The following is a 24,565-nucleotide window of genomic DNA, read 5'->3' on the forward strand; positions in this document are numbered from 1 at the left end:
TTGTGTGCTCATGTTACAAGTCCAAACTTATTTTTTATCTGTCGAGCAATGGTCTAGAGCACGCAGTAAAGTTCAACTTCGATATTGCCCAAGAGGTGCACCAAGCTGACGGGGTGGGCTAACCTGATGGTTCGCTAAACTGATGTTGTGCTAATCTGATGGTGCGCTAATCTAATGGTGTGCTAATCTGATGGTGTGCTAAACTGATGGTGTGCTAAAATGATGGTGTGCTAAAATGATGGTGCGCTAATCTGATGGTGGGCTAAAATGATGGTGCTCTAACCTGATGGTGCTCTAATCTGATGGTGGGCTAAGATGATGGTGGGCTAAGCCGAAGGTGCGCTAAGCTGATGGTAGGTTAAAACAATGGTGCGCTAAACTGATGGAGAGCTAAGCCGACAGTGCTCTAAGCTGATGGTGGGCTAAGATGATGGTGCACTAAGCTGATGGTGCGCTTAGCCGATTGTGCACAAGAAGTGGAGTTCTTGATGTAGTTCTGTGCTACACTATAATTAATAATGGTTTACTTGAGGTATTTTTGAGTGCACTCAGCTGCAACACTTAACTCACCACTTGTAATAAGAGCACAATGAGGGTGCTAATAGCAATTCCTGTGCTATCCATCAAAAGTAAAGGGCATGCTAAAGAAGTTTCAGGGATGTTAAGATGTTCTGGTTAAATAAGTCCCATTGATAGTGTGACTGTCCAGGTGCCTCTTGTAGAAGCCTGAATTTCCAAATACAGTGACTTCTGGACAGAATCTTTCAGACAGCTGGGCTCTAAACACCATATGAGATGGATATCTTCTAAAGTTAGAATCTATGGTCCCCATTAATCAATCTGCGTATGCAGATCTGTGGGCGATCGCTGCAGGTTCACATGAGCGAGCCTGCAACGGAAAGTTAGGAAGCAGCAGTCATGAGACTGCAGCTTCCAACCAGTAGACCAGCTATTATCTGACAGGTTAAATCACCCTGGGTACCTTCGCCCTGGGGTTATTGACAACCTCCTACTTGCGCGGCATTGGGCTACTGCAAGCAGAGGACGACATTACACAAGCAAATGCTTGTGCAATGTTTAATATGAGCAGCATATTTCTACAATATGCTGCCCACATTCTGCAACCCTGGGTGGACAGGTTTGTGTGAGCGAACACTGTCCGTCAGGCTGTTGCTAAATCCCAGCCTATGTCTCTAATACCACATTTTATTACATCACCACTCTCAGAGGATCCATGAAAGTCAGCAGCAATCTTCCAAGATGAGCTCTTGCAAGAAGAGGTGATGCAAAAAGTACAAACCTCTAAACATATTCTACAATAGTATTCTAGAATTGTATTTTTGATTAAAAAAAAAGTATGTTTCCTGGAGGGTTGCCTTGGGCCTATATGCAAGCTATTAGGTCTGCCAAAAGGTCAAGATGGAGCCACTACAAACAGTCATCAATAGAATTCCCTGAATGCATTCCTTTTATTGATACAGCTCAAGGATACTTATTTTCATGGGTCTGTGGTAAAGGCTCATATGTTGTTTTTTTTTGTTACGAGTCATCATTTCCAGTTTGCAGCACTAAAATATTTACTGCCCCAAGATGGCTTTTGAACCTGGTAAAGAGCCAATTTATTCTGTCATAAAGTAGTTTTTGTTCTTGGGAGTAGTATTCAACACCATAAGGGATTAGTATCTCTCCACCAATAAAAGATTCATGCTCTAATGGTCTACTTAAGCATTCTAAATTCCTAACAGCAAGAGTTTGGATGAGGATCTTGAACTCCATGACCTACACAATTCATGTAGTGAGATGGTCCAGATGGAACGTGTAGCCTTTTCAACCATTCATTCTCAAATATCCACTTCACTGATGGATGCAGGCATGAAATCTTTTGAGAGACATTTCCATTTACCCAAAATATATAGGCTATATATGCTCTTTCAATTATTTTATTGAAGTCAATGAAATATTTCAGGCATTGGTTGATTTTCAACAGCTTTTTTTCAGGGAAAATCCATCAAGGTTCTGTTGAAAAACAAGACAGCAATGTCTTATCTTCAGCTCCAGGGAGGGACAAAAAACAAGAAATGGCTGCACAAAGAAGGAGATTTATTAAATAATAAATACAGACCTAGTAACAAGTTTTATCATCCAACTCAATAGGGAGGACTCACTTTTGCCAGAGTGAGAATTATTTCTAATCTATGCATTTCTCCAGGTCATCTTATCCCTCAGCTTCTGTGCAGGATTCAGAAGGAACAAGCAATGTTCATAGCCATCCTTCCATTTTTGTTTAAAAAGCAATGGTTTCAACTATCCAAGCAGTTGGTGGTAGAACTTCCTTGAATCCTTCCACTGTCTTGAGATTCTCTCTATCAAGGTTCCATTCTAGATCCAAATCATCAAGATTGCATGGTTGCTGAATTCTCAAGGATGCAACAATAACTCTGGCTCCTGTAATTAGACCCTACTCCAGGTTCAGAAATAGCCTACCTCTTCCCCTGTGTAGTCCTATAATGTGAAATTTTATTTTTAGATAAAAGAAAGGGGTGCCTCATAGTCTTTTTTTACTTGCCTGAAGAAACCACCCTTGAGCGGCCGAGAAACGCGTAGCAGCCAAAGAGACATTAAAAGTTTGTTTTTTTAATATATTGGGAAGTTGTCTTTTTATATATACGAATCATCTCCAGTGCATATATATTCTGTCCAGACCAATATAGAGCCTAGCAGCCCTGGATTGCTGGTAATACTCTTGGACTCCAACAACATTTCAAGTACTGTTATAATTTCACCAACATTCTATTTAGTATTACCCTCTTTTTTATGATATAAATTTTTATTTGAATAATTGTTTCTTATGTTGATATTATTGGGTTTGAGGTATTAACACCTAACCATATTGTATGTATCGCCAATTTAGAATTATTTATACATATTCAGTTTTACTTATTATAATTTTGAAATCGCTATTTATCCTCAGGTGCGCCCCCAATAGAAATCGTTCTTAGGTTTTCATCTGTTTGTGGAATTTTATTTGCTAAGGGCTAAAAAGAAGCTGAAACCCAGCTATTAACAGAGGCAAAAAAATGATAAAAATAGTTTTGTTTTTTTTTAACATATATTTCAGTTTTACTTTTAATACCTCAAAAAAGCTTGTTATGCTTGGAAAATGTCAAAGTTCCCTAACATATCATTACCCACGCTTTGTGCACATTTACTTTGTGCCTCCACTAGGTGGTGAACTTTCCTCATCATTATGCCTGACCATTCCCTGTATTGGTTTTGCCTTAACTTCTGATAAATACCAATTTGAACCAATGTAGTTAATATTTTTGTTTTAAACCATATATTTTCATTTGTTATTTTTTTAACATTTCTATTGTTTCTATTATTGAAAAACCAAAAACTTTACTATAGATTTATTGAGGATTTATATTGAGTAACATGAATCGTTAAACATCATATGCCATTTACATGCCCTTCCTACTATTGTATTCAAGTTTTCCTCAAAGCAAGTATTTGTTTTTCAAGTGTAATTATGTAATTTAGTACCTTCTTTAAAGATAATGAATATGGCAAATATAGGACATTTACATGGACTAAAAACTTACTGGGGTATTGTTTTTCCATATAATTCACTGCTTCTATTAAAGTAACGAATCCAGTTGTCATATACAGAGACTGAGGAGCTTAATGGGGTTTGTACCTGCAGGATATAAGGATTTATTTTAATTACTCCATGCTTACTAGAGGCATTTTTTTCTTCATTGATTTGATTCTGTATTAATGAAAATAATGTCAAGATATATAAACTTTAAAATTCAACACATTCTTATTATGTTCTCATTATATGACTGCAGCAAAAAAGCTTGCATAATACAAAAGGAGTTAAATACAGTAAAGGTAGCTCAGGATCCACAGTGCATAGTCACACCTGATAACTCGCCATAGAACAAGCTACTGAGCTGTTGTTCGTTCCTAGGCCAACAAGGTGTTGATCTATTCTAATCTCTCAGACTCTGCTGAAATGTTAATCTATTGAAAGACAGCAGAAAATGTTGTAATTACAAGATGTTTACCGTCCCTTTAACCATTTTGTTCTAGTTAAACCCATAGTTACAGGCAAACATTAGTGCAGTTCTAAAATTCTCTTATGCGTTATATCACTTTATTACTCTACTAATATGTATATGTAAAGCTAGTTTTAGCTCATTTAACATGTTTACATATTTTACCAAAGTACATTAGAATCCCTGCGATTCAGTGTTGTGCTTTGCTCCAGATTTATTAGTAGCCAATCATATTTCTTAGCTGCTTGTATGACATAGCAAGGACATACCTGCTTTGCAGCTGTAAATATCACATCCTGAACAGGTGGAGTTCCCTGGGCCCTCAATGTGGCATTGGCTGGAAGTGGGAAAGGGAAGAATTTGTTATATGTTAGGTACAGCCAAGCAAACTGTAGGGATCTCCAAATTAAAAACAAAAATATGTTTGGGTGTCATTACATAATAATCTACTGAACATTTGTTTTGTTTTGTCAAACATTTCAGTAGAATAATTATACCTTAAAGAGCCATAATAGTCGAAAAATTATGAGATCCAATTTGTTATAATGTTTTATATTTTACTATTGGCCTAGTTCAAATGTTTTCTCACGTGTAAAATTTGAATACTACATTTCATTACTTTAAATGTTGATTCCCATAGACTTACTTTGTCTATAAGTTTTTAAATATTTCTTTCAAAGGATGAATTTTAATAATCAAAGTCTGATTCCTATAGTCTTAAATTGATTGTAAATTGTATGCTTTTTGCATAAACCTATTAATTTTAAATACTAGCACAAACCAAACCAATATATATACTGTATATATATGAAACAAAATATAAGATAGGCTGGATGATCAAATACTTTTGAAATATAAGAACCTCTCTGACTTTACAATCACTTTAAATTGATCATAGTAAAAATCTATGGTGCATAATATTCTAATAGACTAAATAATTTTTAAAGGGCCATGATACCCATTCCCCAGTTTTGCATAACCAACACAGTTATATTAATACACTTTTTACCTTTGTGATTACCTTGTATCTAGGAACCTTCTTCCAGCCCCCTGATCACATGACTGTGACTGTTTATTATCTATTGTCTTAAATTTTAGCATTGTTTTGTGCTAAATCTTAAATAACCCCCTGTGCCTGAACACAGTGTTATCTATATGGCCCACGTGTACTTTCTGTCTCTTTGTGTTGAAATGAGATTTAAAAAGCATGTGATAAGAGGCAGCCCTCAAAGGCTTAGAAATTAGCATATGAGCCTACCTATGTTTAGTTTAAACTAAGAATACCAGGAGAAAAAAGCAAATTTGATGATAAAAGTAAATTGGAAAGTTGATTAAAATTTTAATTTTTAATTTATACTAGACTGTCCCTTTAAACAACATTCCAATTGACTTCTATTATCTATTTTTTTCATTCTTTAGGTATCCTTTGTTGAAGAAATAGCAATGCATATAGGTGAGCTAATCACTCAATGGGGGAGATTTAACAAGCCGCAGATGCTGCCATCACCGCCCGTAGTTTCCGTCTTAAGACCGCAGTTCCGTAACTTCTCTGCCACCTTTTAGGTGGTGGACTGCAATCATCCCGATCAGATACGATCGAGAGGATTGAAACCCCTGCTAGCGGCCGATTGGCCTCGAATGTGCAGAGGGCGGCATTGCACAAGCATTTCACTGGATAGCGTATGCTATAATGCTGTCAGCATTTAGCGATGTCTGTCCAGCATTTGATAAATTGACCCAAGGCATCTATTTACAGCCACCAATCAGCAGCTACTGGGCCTATTTAGATATGCTTTTCAACAAGGAATATCAAGAGAATGAAGCAAATTAGATAATAGAAGTCAATTGGAAAGTTAAAATTGCATGCTCTTTCTGAATCATCAAAAAAATGACATGGGTTTCATGTCCCTTTAATGCAGCCTAGATACTGACATATTGCATCGCATGCTGGTATCAGGCTTAGGCCTCGCTTCCATTGAGTCGTAATTCAGTTTGCGTGCACTCGCAAACCGTTAAATATGCTGTCGAAAGCAATAGCGTTTAACGACTGTTTCCAATGGCGCGTTATACCTCTATATCGGCTTCCGGACTTCGGCTGCCGAAAAGATTTTCGCGTCCCATAGAAAGTAATAGAAGCCGTTAATCGATAAATTATACCAGGTTTCCATTGAAAGCGCTAACCGTTAATACACTGTCGGAGGCTGTCGATAAATTGAGACATATTACCCCCAGCTCAACTAGGTGTAAAGGAGGAAAAAAGAGCTTTTTGAGGCCTGTTTCTCATTGAAATTGCAAATCAAAAAAAATTTATGAGTGTTTCAATGTACAAATAACATTATATATGCTACATTTATTGGTCCTATGTATAGGAATATTTGCACCCATGTTGTCATAGAAATTTCAATATGTATGTGCATATAAAAATATATGCAAGCACCACAATTATGGAACGACCTCCCGCACACTTTTAAACCTTCCCCATGCCTAATATCCTTTAAGAGATCCCTCTCTACATATCTCAAAACAGAATGCACCTGTCATTGTTGATTATATATTTCCTACCTGTTCTATGTTAAATTTTTGGGCATATGTATTATTATTTTTTATTTTTTTATTGTACCCATTGTATCAATTCAATGTTTTGTGTACCCAGGACATACTTGAAAACTATAGAAATCTCAATGTATCTTTCCTGGTAAAATATTATAAATATAAATAAAATATCTACCTATTCAAAATGAAACCTTTGCCCAGGGATGCTATATATAATCTCAATACATATAGAAAAATAATTCAAAGGAAATAAGTTGTTTATAATGAAGATGAGTTTTATTATTACAGATTTACCCTCATTCAAATGTAATTTTCAATGTGAAAATCATATTTATTCAATACAAAACGATGACACATTAAAGTTATGTGTCATAGTACTAATATTTATAAAATATATGTAATATCATGTCTGCTAAAGCAGATAATACATTTGCAATATTTAGACTATTAACCAAAATACATAAGTGCTTAATATTCCATACTTCAAGAGATATGAAGTATTGTCTTTAACATGGAATTATTGAAACAATTTAAAAGTGCATTGTGCATTGGTCCCAGGGAGAGTCTGTGTCTGTTCATATGATGTCAATTAAAATGTATTAATCACCTCTATATCATGGCAATCACATATATGTTGTGTATACATCATTGCTTAAATATCATAAAGATACATTTATCTAATTATTCTAAATATTGAATAATAATCTTGACAAAAAGGAGTGCATTAGTCATGATAGGTATTAGTCATGATAGGTATATATTTCAGATATTACATTCCACATAGGACTAGAATGAATGCAAGGTGTTTGGCCATATCAACAGGAAGGAATATTTACTTTTCAACTCTTCTATAACTGTATAAACCTTATTAGCTTCATCTGAAGGAGCAAACAACATATGCTTGTGGAATATAAATCATAACATTTACACATGTCACGTTGACCAATGTTAGATAGCATATACTGTATAAATTTCAGACACGTATCCCCAAGTATTCTTAAACGGCATAATATCCTCAATAAAAGGACACATACATTTATCAACAATGTACACCTGCATATTAATTGACATCATGTGAAATAAAAATGAATAAAGCTGTTAATGTTTTGAAAATAAACAGCTATTAAAACAATTTTGAAATATATTTTCTAATTTTGATTAGAAAAATATATGCATATTTATGAGATGGAAATCACACTTAAGAAAGTGCTTCATACAAAAAAATTAGATATTATATATCTGGAAATAATTTAAAAAGAAAAATTCTTATTAATGCTTGCGGCGGGATTTGGCCTTTGGAGGAGAGGTACTTGGGATGGAAGTGTGGCGTCTTGGGCGACGCACACCAGCTGACTGGGAGGCTAAAACATGCGATTCAGGGTCCTGCAGGGAGATAACGGAGGATGCGAGTGAGGAGGGAGTTTGCGGCCTATCTGCAAGCCTCTCCACTGCCTCTGCCAGGCGGACGAGTGCGGCATTATGTATGTCCATCTGGCTCTGTAGCCTCCTGAAATCCTGCTGCTGCTGGAGCCTAGTAAGTCTAAGCTCCCTGTGAATGAGCCTCAGTAGAGCATCCTGCTGGGACTGTGCGGGGATATTGGATTCCATGGGGGGCACTTGTGGCTGTATAGGTGTCTCCGGCACATATTCCTGGCTCTGTGTGAGGTTGTCGTCACTCAGTCTTGGGGACTGTGTGGGTGGCTCAATATCCAATTGAGGACAGACATTGGTGGGGGGGGGGGGGGTGATTGTTGTTGTGGTGGTAGTGGTGGCGGCATTTGTTGTGCCATGGGAGGGTGCTGAATCTGTTGTTGAGGTGTGTAACGGTACCAACCGGATACCAAGGGTTAACACCAGGGAACAATGTCCTGCATAGGGAATCAGCAATTCACAACCCAGCCAGTTTTCAGGTTTTAAACAGAATGAATTTTATTAAGGCTCATATGCCCAGTATTTATGCAGGTCTGACCCCCCCCAGAAGGGGGGTTGAAAGAATGTTGTACATTAGATGGAGGGAACACGCCCTTTTACATGATACAATAGAATACCTTGCTCAAGCTGATAACAATTTAAACACAGACACACACTTGGCTTTCCTTATCATCTAGGGTCTGCTCTCTGAGGTTGATTAAACAATGGACTGTGTATCAATAACATTAATGACAGTGCACCATAGCTGAGGCTAAAGCTGAACACAGTTAACTCTTTCAGTGCTGACAGAAGGGTCTGTCACATCTACATAGCACAATATACAGCCTATAGACAACCTTTCTCACGTTATAGTCCAGAAGTGGCTAGGTTTGCCACAATGCTCCCCCAGAACCAAGCCGGCATACACAGTCTGATCCCAACGGATCGGCTTGGGGATGTCCGGGGCAACAACTTTCGGCTCAAGTAAGCTACGGGGTGTTCTCCGCCATCTGCTCCAACTTGGCTCAGTACTGCCCCCACCCCAAACATGGAAGCGTCTCTTCCCGGAGGGACTGGGCTTGGGTAGTCACAGGGTTAACATCAGCGGGATCCATGGGAGCATAGGCAGAAACAAGGGGGGCCAAGTCATTTCCAAGGAGAACATCAGCAGGTAAGTCCTTCTTGACCCCCACATTCACAAGTCTAGCGCCCACTCCCCAATCCAAATGTACCCTGGCAACAGGTAGGCGGAACACAGTGCCCCCTGCTACCCTCACAGCCACAGTGTCTCCAGTGTGCTGTTTCTCAGGCACCAAGTTCTCTTGAAGCAAGGTCATGGTAGCACCAGTATCCCGTAGACCACTGACCTCCTTCCCATTCACTTTAACCCGTTGCCGGTTATTCCGGTGGGCAGCTTGCACGGGGTCTGCTTCATGTAGGCTGCCCCAGCATTCTGGCGCCTCTACGTAGCGGGCCACAGGCTGAGGATTATGTGGGATTCCGCCAGCGGGTCTTCTCCAGGACTGTGCTTGATTCGCTGCGTTTAGGGGACACTCTGGTCTTTTGTGCCCTAGTTGCTTACATCCAAAGCACCGAATAGGTTGTGAGTAGCCCCGCGAATTGAACCGGGCTCTCTGAGGGTAGTTCGTGGCCGGAGGCCGTGTGGTATAGCGGTGCGCCGGGGGTTGGTAACTGGCAGCTGCTGGGGTGACTGGGGGTCTGTACTCCACTCTAGCAGTGGGCAATCGGTATACTGCTCCCCCTGCCCCTCGTACTGCCACGGATCCGCCAGTGGGTGCTGTATCCGGCACCAAATGGGGAGCTATCAGGGTTAAAGTAGCTCCCGAATCCCGAAGTCCCTGGACCGACATCACCTCATGCAGAATTCCCAGGGGTTCCTCGGCTTGGGTGCTCAACACCTCATGAGCGGCTGGCTCCGTTTGGTAATGGTGAGCAGCCGCCCTTGGGGCCAGGTTCTGTCTGACCTGGTTCCAAGCTTGTCTGCTCCGATTTTGGGTGCACTCACGTGCCATATGTCCCCACTGCTTGCAGGTGTGGCATTGTATATTAGCCCGTCCGTTGTTAGGCTGTAGTCCATGGCGCCTCCTGGCATCAAAATGCTGGTCTGCTAATCTGGCTGCTTCGGTTAAGGTGAGGGGTTTTCGATCTCTCACCCATTCTTGGGCTTCTGGGGACAAGCCGTTAAAGAATTGCTCCAACAGCATCAGTTGTCGCAATTCTTCCATGGTGGTAGCTTGGCTGGCCTGTATCCACCCCTGAGATGCTTGATCCAGCTTGTGGGCCCACTCTGCATGGGAATCTCTTTCTGGCTTGCGCAGGCCTCTAAACTTGCGCCGGTATGCCTCTGAGGTAATGGCATATCTTTCCAAGATCGCTCTCTTCACTTTAGCGTAATCCTTGCTGTCCTCCCTGGGTACAGCGCGATACGCTTCCGCTGCCCTACCGGCTAGCTTGCCTGCTAGCACCGGCACCCATACGGACTGCTCCAAATCATGTAACTCGCACAGTCTCTCAAAATCCTGTAAATACCCATCAATCTCATCCTTCTCCTCACAAAACATTTTAAATGCATGGTATGGGATTTTGGGTCTTACTGGGTTGCTGAGTGCGTCCAAAATGGATTCTGCTCGGGAGGATGCATTCCGCGGACTGTGTGCCATCACGTACTCCTGCACATCTGCCATTACCACGGATAGCATATCCCGTGGTACAGGTTGGGGTAAAAATTCCAGCCTGGTCCTCATTTCCCTCTGGTATAGGGTCTCCTCCATGGCTGCTGGAGGCGTAGCGCTGCGAGCTCTGTCTCCCTCCATCAGCTCAGCAATTAATATAGCCTTGGGTTTGCTGCTGCCTATCTTTCCCCTAGCTTCTAGCAGTTCCTTTTACGTTTGTCTCTTTAGCTTAGAATAATCCATCTCCATTCACTTCGGTCCCTGGTACTCCTTCCATCTTAGTCAGTACTGTAGTAATCCCCCTCTTCCTGAGGTTACTGGCTTGTGTAGTTGCTCTTCTGGGCGATAAGGTTCATTCCGTCGCTTGCCACCAATTGTAACGGTACCAACCGGATACCAAGGGTTAACACCAGGGAACAATGTCCTGCATAGGGAATCAGCAATTCACAACCCAGCCAGTTTTCAGGTTTTAAACAGAATGAATTTTATTAAGGCTCATATGCCCAGTATTTATGCAGGTCTGACCCCCCCCAGAAGGGGGGTTGAAAGAATGTTGTACATTAGATGGAGGGAACACGCCCTTTTACATGATACAATAGAATACCTTGCTCAAGCTGATAACAATTTAAACACAGACACACACTTGGCTTTCCTTATCATCTAGGGTCTGCTCTCTGAGGTTGATTAAACAATGGACTGTGTATCAATAACATTAATGACAGTGCACCATAGCTGAGGCTAAAGCTGAACACAGTTAACTCTTTCAGTGCTGACAGAAGGGTCTGTCACATCTACATAGCACAATATACAGCCTATAGACAACCTTTCTCACGTTATAGTCCAGAAGTGGCTAGGTTTGCCACAAGGTGGCATATAGTACATATGCTGCGGTGGAGAATGCATCTGCTGATGCTGTGGTGATGAAGGATGCATCTGCTGATGCTGTGGTGATGAAGGAGGCATCTGCCGATGCTGTGGTGGTGGAGGATGCATCTGATAATGCTGTGGTGGAGGATGCATCTGATAATGCTGTGGTGGTGGAGGATGCATCTGATAATGCTGTGGTGGAGTATGCATCTGATAATGCTGTGGGGGTGGAGGCTGCATCTGATAATATGTCCTCCCAGATGAATATGGGGATGGGCCAGGAACATTTTCAACCTCATAGGCCAGTGGCTGTTGCTCATCTCCTTCAAGTATGCTTAGGTAGGAGTATCCAGCTTCAATAACATCCCCCTCCTCCTCCTCACTGAATTCCGGAACATCACTGGCCTCCGGTCTTGTTGAGGACTCATACTCATGTTCCAATTCTGAAAAATAAATTGTAATTATAAATTAATCTGATGAAACATCTAACATTTGAAAATCAATTTTATAGATATAGATATAGCTTTTTTGGTTACTGCACGCCACCCAGCCCAGACGGAGCAAAGTCTTCATCCAGGCGGATCCATCTTCCTCTATCGCAGGGTCACATTCTATCTTCTTCCCGGAGGTGCAGAGCAGTCTTCCGGCGGGGGGCAGTCTTCGGCAACAAGGAGGTCCTCTTCATGTGATCGTCCAAGATTGAATGCAAGTCCCCTTCTAGATATAGGCTGCAGAGATCCAGGAACACTCTGCAGACTCCAAGGAGGAACTGGAGACCTGAGGACCTATAGGAGGGCGATACGAGACCTGAGTATATAAACAGAAGCGCTTATTACATACCTCATAAGCTGAGGTTGAATCAGGTGAGAGCGGATTTTTTCCAACTGTTAAAGTATAAGTTATTTATCTAAACGTACTACACGAAGTGTGCCTCTGGGCGCTTGTTTTGTCTCACACTCTTCTAGATCACTAAGAGGAACCTTGCCCTGCGGGGGATCTTTCTTCTTCTCTCAGACGAGCAGCCTACTCCTCCACAGCACACAGGAACTAGCATTGTGGATATTAATGAACAATATACATCCATAGACTTGCCATACTTGACTGAATGAGACTGTTTGATGCTTAACTAGCAAGGGTCCTGCATATACATATATTTTCCAGTAGTGGATGGGAAGATATATTAAGACCAACAGCACACTCATAAACTTCTAGCGCTGATCTTTTTTATTTCTATCATTATATATATATATATATATATATATATATATATATATATATATATATATATATATATATATATATATATATTATTTCTGTATGAACTTAAACATATTTAACCAGAGGTGTATATTTAAAGATTGTGCCTCTAAGCGACTCTTTGTATTACACATAGTCCATATATATGATATAGATAGAAAGAATTTAAATCTATACCCTTGCTTGTTTGAGCAGATAGCCACTCCAGAAATCAGGATGAATATATCCACTACAACTATGTTAAGATGCCATTAAAGGGGCAATGAAGTACAAATTAAACTTTCATGATTCAGACAGAGCATGCAAATTTAGTCAACATTTTATATTTTACTCCTATTATCATATTTTCTTCCTTCTCTTGGTATCTTTATTTGAGAAGCAAGAATGTAAAGCTTAAGAGCCAGACAATTTTTGTTTCAGAACCTGGGTTGCTGTTGCTTATTGGGTGGCTAAATGTAGCCACCAATCACGAGCGCTAGCCAGGGTTCTGAACCAAAAATGCAAAGTCTCCATAGCTTACATTCCTACTTTTTCAAATAAAGATACCAAGAGAACAAAGAAATATTTATAATAGTAGTACATTAGAGAGTTGCTTAAAATTGCTGCTCTATCTGAATCATGAAATAAAAAAATTGGGTTTACTATCACTTTAAGTTACTGTGCAAATTAGACTTTGAACCATGTAAAACATTACTTGTACTAATCCTACCTAGGTATGTTTTCCACTGATGCTTGAACACAATTGATTACTAAACATATATAATATATGAACATTCTATATTCTGTATTACACATGTGTATGATTACATTTATATTTTAAAAAACAAAGCCGATATATATTTCTGATGTTAACATATATTTGTTAGAAATAAAACATTTATTACATATGATATTTAATATTCACCTTCATGGACCTCTTCAGCTGGCACTGATGTGTCCATTGTCCCCTTACATCCTAGGACAGATTCATTTGAGATGACATTGGCCATCATCTCCTCCCATGACCTTAGGTGTATTCTCTTGCTAGGACCACCACCTGTCCCACGTGCATATTTGGCCTGCTGTGCCAGCTTAGCTTTGGTTTCCCTCCTGCAGTCATGATAGCGGTGTTTAATGCTGGCAGTAGAACGATTACGTCCTAAGCAGCTGACTGCCACTCGAATCTCCTCCCACAGCTTATTCCGGACAGCCGGCCTCAGGTTAGGGTTCTCCAGCTGAGCTGCCCTCTCCAAGTATGCCTCAACAAGAGCCTCCTTCTCCTCCTCAGAGTACCTCTCCTCTCTAAGCCTGCCCTTCACACCTGAAGGGCCAGCAGACACAGACTCTCCCTCCTGTGACTGGGGACCAGCCCTCTCTACCTCCTCTGTCCCTGCAGGCTGTGACAGGCTACCACCAGCCCCACCCCCAGTTGCCACAGTCTGCCCCACTTTCCCTTTTCTTTTTGTGCCTAGCTGAGGCTGACTCCTCCTCACTCCTCCCACCTCCATTCCTCTTCCACCCTCTCTCCTTCCCTCCTCTGCCAGGGTTTGAGGAAGGACAAATCCTCCACCCAAACCTCGGCCCCTATTCCTGCCCATACTACTCCCTACTTCCCCCCTCCCCCTCCCTCTATCCACCCTCACCACTGCCCTCCCCCTAGCCACCCCCTTCCCAACTCCACTAGGCCTATCCATCCCTTTCTCCTTCCTCCCTAACTCTAACCTAGCACTAAAGTCCCTAGCTTACCTAACTACACTAATTCACCTAACTAAACCCTAAATTAAATAGCCCCAAAACTAACTACCTAACCTATCTAGACCCTAACTATCTCTATTCTATATCCCTCAAAAAAAAATGTGGGGGTGAAAATAAACAAAGGGATGTAAATGAAAAAGGAAAAACTAAGGAGGATTAGAACAAAATTATAGAAAAATAATAAGGGATGCAAATGAAGAAAGGGGTGAACTATATAGTCAAATGAACCAAAAAATATGGGATGTAAAAAAAAAAAATAGGATGGGAAAAATGTATTTTTTTTAAAAAAAGTTATATAGTGAGGAAGGGAAGGGTAGTCAAAGGGGGGATGGGAAGTGGAATAAGGGGATTAATGAAAGGAGTAATAAAGGAAGATGGGGATATGGGGGTTAATGAAAAAAAAAAAAAATGTGAATGTGTTTGTATCAAATAAAAGTGTGTATGTGTGTGTGTGTGTATTTGTGTGTATAAACTAATGTGTGTTAATTAACTAATGTATGGATGTGTGTGTGTGTTCCTAATATTATATGAGGCCTACAATAAGAATATATGAAAATCAAATATCAAACTCTCCACTAACTCTCAAACAACTCTCAAAAACCCAAAACTCCTACCAACGCAACTAGCTCCCGTGTCTTTCTCTCTAGAGGCGATCACAGGTAAAGAGCGCAGGCGCAAACCGTTATTCTTATAGACAGAGGTCGGGTTACCATGGCAATGCACTTGTTATGGCGCGCTTTTCGACAAATCCGACATCGGTTGGCAACGCAAACTTACGTACGGCCGAAAAGAGCGACTGCGCGCAACACGCTAATCTTTTCAATGGAAACCTGGTACTAAAATGGAGCCGTAAATTACTTTTAGCTGTCGTCCGCTTCGGTAGCTTACGGCTCCATTTTTAACGACTCAATGGAAGCGAGGCCTAAGTTGGCTATCACTGGATGCCTCAGGAGTAACGTGCCCTCATGGTGACAGCATGTCATAAATGACAGGCCATTGTTTGTAAACAGTGGCTTGTCTATTCCTCCTCTTCCTGTTTGCATTTACTTTAAATTGCTTGGAAACCTAGACATATTAGGTATTCCTAAAATCTGAACAAAATTATTCATCTATTTTGAAGTATTTTATTTTTGCTAAACTGCTTTTTTACCCCCCCCCCCCAACTTTTTTAGCATTAAATCCATATTTATTGTTGTTTTATGTACCCATATAGGGTATCACAAGAAAGCCCTGTTTGTTCAAAAAAATGGAATTTAATATGTAGGGGCGCTCTTAAAGGACCAGTCAACACAGTAGATTTGCATAATAAACAAATGCAAGATAACAAGACAATGCAATATCACTTAGTCTGAACTTCAAATGAATAGTAGATTTTTTTTCTGACAATTTTAAAAGTTATGTCTTTTCCCACTGCCCTGTACCATGTGACAGCCATCAGCCAATCACAAATGCATACACATACCATGTGACAGTTATCAGCCATTCACAAATGCATACACACTTATTCTTGCACATGCTCAGTAGGAGCTGGTGACTCAAAAAGTTTAAATATAAAAAGACTGTGCACATTTTGTTAATGGAAGTAAATTGGAAAGTTGATTAAAATGGCATGCTCTATCTGAATAATGAAAGTTTAATTTTGATTGAGTGTCCCTTTAAGAAGACCGTGAATAATTATGGTGAAGCCAAAACAGAGCAACAATACCAAAGTTGTCTCTTTCATTTACACACAGAAACTGGGGGAAAAAAACACGTCCTTAAGGTTGTGGTCCTTACCAAAAACTGATATATCCACATTAATGTATGCTACAGTTCTGTCTCTCAGTTTGTTGTAATATTCCTATACAAGAAAAATATATTATAGATTATTTTTGATGAAAATGTAGTTGGTCAACTATAGACATAAAAAACCCTGTGCTTTTGTGTACAAATTGTGCCCCATACTCAATTGTACAAACAAGCTTTTTTAGTTGCAGCATTTGTAGGTTACAAAATGTGCATTTTGGCTTACGAGTTAGTGTGGGATAAGCACATTTTATACAAAAGCAAGAGGAGTTTAATATCCTTTAAACACACTTGTTAGTTTTTCACATTTGTGGCTAGGTATTAGGGAATCAGGAGGTTGAGGGGGGTATCACCATTGTGTGGGAGGAGCGATGTCAGGTGGGGCGGGGTAACATGTTGATAGTGGGTGGGGTAATGGGCGTGTCTGATGTTCAGTGTGCATGTCTGTATGATTCATGGGCGTGTCTCGGTGGACTAAGGTGAGGCTAAGGGAAATTCTGCAAATAGGGACACATGACTGTGAAGGACAGGGGAATAGATCTTAGAATTAGGGACTGACCTGCTCAAATAGGGACACTTGGGAGGTCTCTTTCAGGTTTTATGGAAAATTGTGATTATTACCTCAGCAAATTCTGTTGAGCCAATCAGACCAAATTCTTCAGCTCCCCAGCTACCAAAAATAATAGATCTTCGTGGGCGCCATTTACCTGTAAAAGAAAAAAAAGACCTATTAGACTCTCATCACCGTGGACATTATTGATGAACTTACAAATCAGATCCACTGCAAACACAAAACTAAGAATGGTGTCCTAATAGCACAGCACATTATCACCCAACACTAAGGGCCAGATGATGGAAAGCTCTATGCACAGACGAGATGATCTAAAATGATCCGTCTGTACTTAAAAGTCTATGAGGAGATGATCTATAGGCACATTTTACCCTGTGAGTTGTGAATCTCGCTAAGGGGCGTTCCCTACATCTCTGTATGGAGGCCGATTTATCAAGTGTCTGGCGGACATGAGCCGCTGTAGCGAATCATGTTCGCCAAACATCGATAAATGCCGACAGCATACGCTGTCTGGTGAACTGCTTGTGCAATGCCGCCCCCTGCAGATTTGCGGCCTATTGTATGAGATTGGGCGAATTGATGTCTGCCGCCTCAGAGGAGGCGTACGAGTTAAGGAGCAGCAGTCTTAACTCCTGTTTCCATTCAGACCATGATAAATCGTCCCCTAAGTATCTAATGAACGCTGTATAAACACAAATTTAAGTGAATACACCTGTAGGTCTCGCAGTTTCATCTGGATGAGTGCAAGCTGGCAATTTTTCTTCAAAATACGTATTTCGCTTATTAAAGTGAAGAAAAAAGACGTATCTGAAACTAGGAATGAATGCAAGGTATATTGCGCTAAAAATATCTTAAAGGGATAGAAACCCAAAACATTTAATTTGTGATTCAGTCAGAACATAGAATTTAAAAAAAGTTTGCAATTTACTTCTATTAGCAAATTTGCTTCGTTCTCATGATATTTTGTGTTGAAGAGAAACCTAGGTAGCTGTCTCACTACATGGCAGGAAATAATGCTGTTATCTAGTGCTCTTGCAAATGGATAACATTCTCACAAAACTGCTGCCATATAGTGCTACTGAGCTAACATACCTGCTTTTCAACAAAAAAACACCATAAGAAAAAAGAAAATTTGACAATAGTAAATGAGAAAGTTATTTAAAACAGAATGTTCTATCTGAATCACTAAATAAACATTTTGGGTTTCATGTCCCTTTCGTTTTATTAGTATGTGCTTCCGAAAACATGTTGCTCTCCCTGTGAGAATCTGCATTTCTTTTGCAAGATGTACCGAGTCCACGGATTCATCCTAACTTGTGGGATATTGTCCTTCCTGACAGGAAGTAGCAAAGAGAGCACCACAGCAGAGCTGTCTATATAGCTCCCCCCTTAACTCCACCCCCCAGTCATTCTCTTTGCTGGCTCTAAGCAGGAAGGGTAAAGAGAAGAGGTGTTAAACTGTTAGTTTTATTTTATCTTCAATCAAGTGGTTTTTTTTATTTTTAAATGGTACCGGTGTTGTACTATTTACTCTCAGGCAGGAGATAGATGAAGATTTCTGCCTGGAAGATGATGATCTTAGCATTTGTAACTACGGTCCACTGCTGTTCCCACAGAAGCTGAGGAGTACAGGAAAACTTCAGTGTGAGGAACGGTTTCTTTCTATACAGCAATGAGGTATGTTCAGTCATATTTTCTGCAGAGACTGTGTTAACTCAGAAAGGCTGACAGTGTCCCCATTAGGGGAAGGGTAAGCAGTAATCCTAGTGTTATCAGAGGTTTTTTCTAGCTTGCATAAAGGGTTAATTTTTTGTGGGCACTCAGTTTGTTATGTGAATTTGGGACAAACGGTTTTGTGTCTGGGAGTAACGTTTTCTGTTTTATGGGACATTTACTTGAGGGTTCTTTGGGGTTGTTTATAACCCACATGGCTTTCAGGCAGGGTTTGTTAGTTTTGTGTAGGCCCCAGCAACATCGAGTGAGGTGGGCGGGGCCTATTTACAAGCATTTACAAGCAGCAAGCAACTTCTCCTGAGGTCCTGAGAGTCTTCTGAGGGACTAATTGAAGCTTTAAACCCCATATTATCGCTTCCTAAGGGCAGGTAGGGCCACAGCAGAGCTGTGGCAATGTGCTTTAGGGGGTTTTAACCGGTTTTAGACACTTATCAATCCGTTTTTTTCATTTGGGGGTCTATTGCTTTTTTACTTGTGGTGCAATCCTTCTAAAGCTTAGTGGGTACACTGTTAAAATTTCGGAATTTTTGAAGCAATTTTAACATGTTTTGCAGTTTGTGTATGCCTTTTTTTTCTCTTAAAGGTACAGTACCGTTTTTGCAAATTGTGTTTTTTTCATTAAATAAAGTGTTTTCCAAGCTTGCTTGCTTCATTACTAGCCTGTTAAACATGTCTGACACTGAGGAAACTCATTGTTCAATTTGTTTAGAAGCCATTGTGGAACCCCCTCTTAGAATGTGTCCCACTTGTACTGATATGTGTATAAATTGCAAACAGCATATTTTGACTTATAAGAGTTTGGCATTAAATGATTCTCAGACAGAAGTAAATCAGGTTTCGCCATCTAGTTCTCCCCAAGTGTCACAACCAGTTACGCCCGCACAAGCGACGCCAAGTACTTCTAGTGCGTCTCATTCTTTCACCTTGCAAGATATGGCTTCAGTTATGAATACTACCCTCACAGAGGTTTTATCTAAACTGCCAGGGTTGCAAGGGAAGCACAGTAGCTCTGGGTTAAGAACAAATGCTGAGCCTTCTGACGCTTTAGTAGCCGTATCCGATATTCCCTCACAATGTTCTGAGGTAGGGATGAGGGATTTGCTGTCTGAGGGAGAGATTTCTGATTCAGGAAAGATGTTCCCTCAGACAGATTCAGATATGACGGCATTTAAATTTAAGCTAGAACACCTCCGCTTATTGCTCAGGGAAGTTTTAGCTACTCTGGATGATTGTGACCCTATTGTCGTTCCAGAGAAATTGTGTAAAATGGACAAATATTTAGAGGTTCCTGTTTACACTGATGTTTTTCCGTTCCCTAAGAGGATTTCGGACAATTTTACTAAGGAGTGGGATAGACCAGGTATTCCGTTCGCTCCCCTTCCTGTTTTTAAGAAAATGTTCCCCATTTCTGACACCATAAAGGACTCATGGCAGACGGTCCCTAAGGTGGAGGGAGCTATTTCTACTCTGGCTAAGCGTACAACTATACCTATTGAAGACAGTTGTGCTTTCATTGATCCTATGGATAAAAAGTTAGAGGGTCTCCTAAAGAAAATTTTTGTTCATCATGGTTTTCTTCTTCAACCTATAGCGTGCATTGTTCCGGTAACCACTGCAGTTGCTTTTTGGTTTGAGGCTCTAGAAGAGGCTCTTCAGATGGAGACCCCACTAGATGATATTTTGGACAGAATTAAGGCCCTTAAGTAGGGATGGGCGAATGTTTCTAAAAATTCGAAATTTAAAATGAATTTTGATTCTAACATTCTATTTTCGAATTTTCGTTTTCGAATTTTTCAATAAAATTTGAAAATATTAATTCGAATAATAGAATGTTTAGCTATGTATTCATTCAATTTCGAAATGTAATATTCGAATATGACATTCGAATTCGAATGTGACATTCAAATTTGAAATAGTATTGCTAGTCTACAACTGTGTTTAATAAATGTAATATTCGAATTCGAATGCTACATTCGAATTCGAATGTCACATTCGAATTTGAAATAGTATTTCTAGTCTAATACTGTGTTTTAAATGTGATATTCGATTCGAATGTGATATTCGATTTGAATGTGACATTCGAATTCGAAATAGTATTTCTAGTCTAATACTGTGTTTTATAAATGTAATATTCGAATTCAAATGTGACATTCGATTCGAATGTGATATTCGATTCGAATGTGACATTCAAAATAGTGTTTCTAGTCTACAATTGTGTTTTATAAATGTAATATTCGAATTTGAATGTGATATTCGAATATAACATTTGAATTCGAATGTGAAATTCGTATTCGAATGTGACATTTGAATTCGAATGTGACATTCGAAAATCACATTTTTAAGAATATTCGTTCTTATCAACATTCTGTTATGTAAATCGAATTTCTACAATAACATTCGTTCTAACATTCGAATTCAGATATAAACACATTCGCCCATCCCTACCCTTAAGTTGGCTAATTCTTTTATTACAGACACCGCTTTTCATCTTGCTAAGTTAGCGGCAAAGAATTCAGGTTTTGCCATTGTAGCGCGAAGAGCGTTATGGCTTAAGTCCTGGTCAGCTGATGTGTCATCTAAATCTAAGCTTTTGACCATCCCTTTCAAAGGTAAGACCCTATTCGGGCCTGCATTGAAAGAGATCATTTCAGACATCACTGGAGGGAAGGGTCATGCCCTCCCTCAAGATAAGTCAATAAGACAAGGACCAAACAAAATAATTTTCGTTCCTTTTCGAAACTTCAAGGGTGGTCCCGCTTCCTCTTCCCCTGCTGCAAAGCAAGAGGGGAACTTTGCTCAATCCAAGCCAACCTGGAGACCTAACCAGCCTTGGAACAAGGGTAAACAGGCCAAAAAGCCTGCTGCTGCCACTAAGACAGCATGAAGGGGTAGCCCCCGATCCGGGACCGGATCAAGTAGGGGGGCAGACTTTCTCTCTTTGCTCAGGCCTGGGCAAGAGACGTTCAGGACTCCTAGGCCGTAGAAATTGTGACCCAGGGGTATCTCCTAGATTTCAAAGATTCTCCTCCAAGGGGGAGGTTCCATCTTTCTCAATTGTCTGTAAACCAGACAAAAAGAGAGGCGTTCTTACGCTTTGTAGAAGACCTTTTTACCATGGGAGTGATCTGCCCAATTCCGAAAACATGAGATCTCATTGCAGACACCATCAATCAGGTGTCTCAATTGGATCGAAAATCATTGTTAAAACCTGGTTTGTCTGCTAAAAAAGATTCAAAGAGAATGATTTTTGTGTCTGAATTTTCCAGACAAAGTGATCAGGTTTGGAAAATTATCAGAAAACATTGGGGCATCCTAAAAGATTGCAATTCGGAGGTTGTTGAATTTGACCAAATGCCTATGCTAGCATATAAGCGCAGTAAGAGCTTGAGGGACTCTTTGATTAAAGCTGATATTGGCCCTGGTAGAACATTGTCACAGCGGTTTATCACCAAAAAGAATTTAGGCTGTTTTCCCTGTTTAGGGTGTAGCAATTGTAATTCTATAGTAAGGAGTCCCTATTTTTTACACCCACATAGTGGTTATAAATTTCATTATAGGGACTACTTTACTTGTAATAGCAATTATGTTATCTATATGATCAAATGCCCATGTGGGAAAGCCTATATTGGCGAGTCTTCTAGGAGGGTACGGGATCGAATCACTGAACACAAGAGCAACATCAGGTGTAAGGTACTCACTGCACCAGTAGCTTATCATTTTCTAGCTATGGGACACCATATTAGCCAACTGAGGTTCCAGGTAATCGAACAAATTAGGACCCCCCGTAGGGGTGGCAATAGGGATACCCTTTTGAAACAATGTGAATCCTATTGGATTTTTAAGTTGGATACCCTGGAACCTAGGGGGCTTAATAGAGAGATAGACTGGTCTGTGTTCTATTGAACTGGTGTTGCTCTTGTGTTCTCATATTCTGTAGTACTAGGCTTAAATCATGGTGCTTAATGTTGTATAAATAAGTTCTAATGAATAAATTGCAGTGTTTTTTGTATGTGTAGATGTGGTTCTGTTATAGGGGCTTCATAGCTGTTTTGTTTTTAATTTTTGTACATGGTCTACCTATCTTTCACCAGCAGATGGTGCTGTTGCATTTATAGAATGTAAATTATAAGATTGTAAGGGTTAAAATCCCAAGGTGAGCTAGTTAAACAGGTGTACCTGTACTATCACTTACCACATGGTGGCTGTTTGACTCTGCACTTTCTAAAATAAAGCATTGAAACTTTGGCATGTTGGAGAGCTTCATTTTTACATTTTTCTTCAATTCCGAAAACAGAACAGGGGCAAGGTTTCTACTCCAATCTGTTTGTGGTTCCCAAAAAAGAGGGAACCTTCAGACCAATTCTAGATCTCAAGATCCTAAAACAATTCCTAAGAGTTCCATCCTTCAAGATGGAGACCATTCGGACTATTTTACCAATGATCCAGGAGGGTCAATATATGACTACAGTGGATCTAAAGGATGCGTATCTACACATTCCTATCCACAAAGATCATCACCAGTTCCTCAGGTTTGCCTTTCTGGACAGGCATTACCAGTTTGTGGCTCTTCCCTTCGGGTTGGCCACGGCGCCAAGAATCTTCACAAAGGTGCTAGGGTCCCTTCTGACGGTCCTAAGGCCGAGGGGCATAGCAGTGGCGCCTTATCTAGACAACATCTTAATTCAAGCATCGACTTTCCAACTTGCCAAGTCTCACATGGACTTAGTGTTGGCCTCTCTAAGATCTCATGGGTTGAAGGTGAATGTGAAAAAGAGTTCTCTTATTCCTCTCACAAGAGTTCCATTCCTGGGAACTCTGATAGATTCGGTGGACATGAAAATATTTCTGACGGAGGTCAGGAAATCAAAGATTTTAACCACCTGCTGAGCTCTTCATTCCTCGGCCGTCAGTGGCTCAGTGTATGGAGGTAATCGGACTTATGGTACCGGCAATGGACATAGTTCCGTTTGCTCGCTTGCATCTCAGACCACTGCAACTATGCATGCTCAAACAGTGGAATGGGGATTATGCAGATTTATCTCCTCAGATAAATCTGGATCAAGAGACCAGAGACTCTCTTCTTTGGTGGCTGTCACAGGATCAGCTGTCCAGGGAAATGTGTTTCCGCAGGCCAGCATGGGTTATTGTGACGATGGACGCCAGCCTACTGGGCTGGGGTGCAGTCTGGAATTCCCTGAAAGCACAGGGTTTGTGGACTCAGGAGGACGCCCTCCTACTGATAAATATTCTGCAATTAAGAGCGATATTCAATGCTCTTCAGGCGTGGCCTCAGCTGGCTTCGGCCAGATTCATCAGGTTTCAGTCGGGCAACACAACAACTGTAGCTCATATCAATCATCAGGGGGGAACAAGGAGTTCCTTAGTGATGATAGAAGTTTCCAGGATAATCCGATGGGCAGAGACTCACTCTTGCCATCTATCAGCGATCTATATCCCAGGGGTGGAGAACTGGGAGGCAGATTTTCTAAGTCGTCAGACTTTTCATCCAGAGGAGTGGGAGCTCTATCCGGAGGTGTTTGCTCAACTGGTTCAGCTATGGGGCACACCAGAATTGGATCTGATGGCGTCTCGTCAGAACGCCAAACTTCCTCGTTACGGATCCAGGTCAAGGGATCCTCAGGCAGTACTGATAGATGCTCTAGCAGTACCCTGGTCGTTCAACCTGGCTTATGTGTTTCCACCATTCCCTCTCCTTCCGCGTCTGATTGCCAGAATCAAACAGGAGAGAGCTTTGGTGATTTTGATAGCGCCTGCGTGGCCACGGAGGACTTGGTGTGCACACCTGGTGGACATGTCATCTCTGCCACCATGGACTCTGCCACTGAGACGGGATCTTTTGATTCAAGGTCCATTCAAGCATCCAAATCTAATTTCTCTGC

The 24,565-nt window shown here is 40.6% G+C and overlaps 1 protein-coding gene across 1 annotated transcript in view; it reads right to left on the reverse strand.

The window, feature by feature from the left end:
• The window catches only part of NAALADL1 (N-acetylated alpha-linked acidic dipeptidase like 1), an 87,758-nt gene that overhangs the window by 31,464 nt on the left and 31,729 nt on the right, over window positions 1-24,565 (reverse strand). Inside the window, exons 10-13 of the mRNA XM_053689262.1 lie at window positions 16,982-17,067; window positions 16,352-16,415; window positions 4,331-4,398; window positions 3,603-3,697 (exon numbers count right to left, since the gene is read on the reverse strand). Coding sequence (XP_053545237.1) covers window positions 3,603-3,697; window positions 4,331-4,398; window positions 16,352-16,415; window positions 16,982-17,067 — 313 coding nt within the window. The remainder of the gene's footprint in view (window positions 1-3,602; window positions 3,698-4,330; window positions 4,399-16,351; window positions 16,416-16,981; window positions 17,068-24,565) is intronic.

Source organism: Bombina bombina, chromosome 7 (assembly GCF_027579735.1).
Source record: "Bombina bombina isolate aBomBom1 chromosome 7, aBomBom1.pri, whole genome shotgun sequence".
NCBI lineage: Eukaryota > Metazoa > Chordata > Amphibia > Anura > Bombinatoridae > Bombina > Bombina bombina.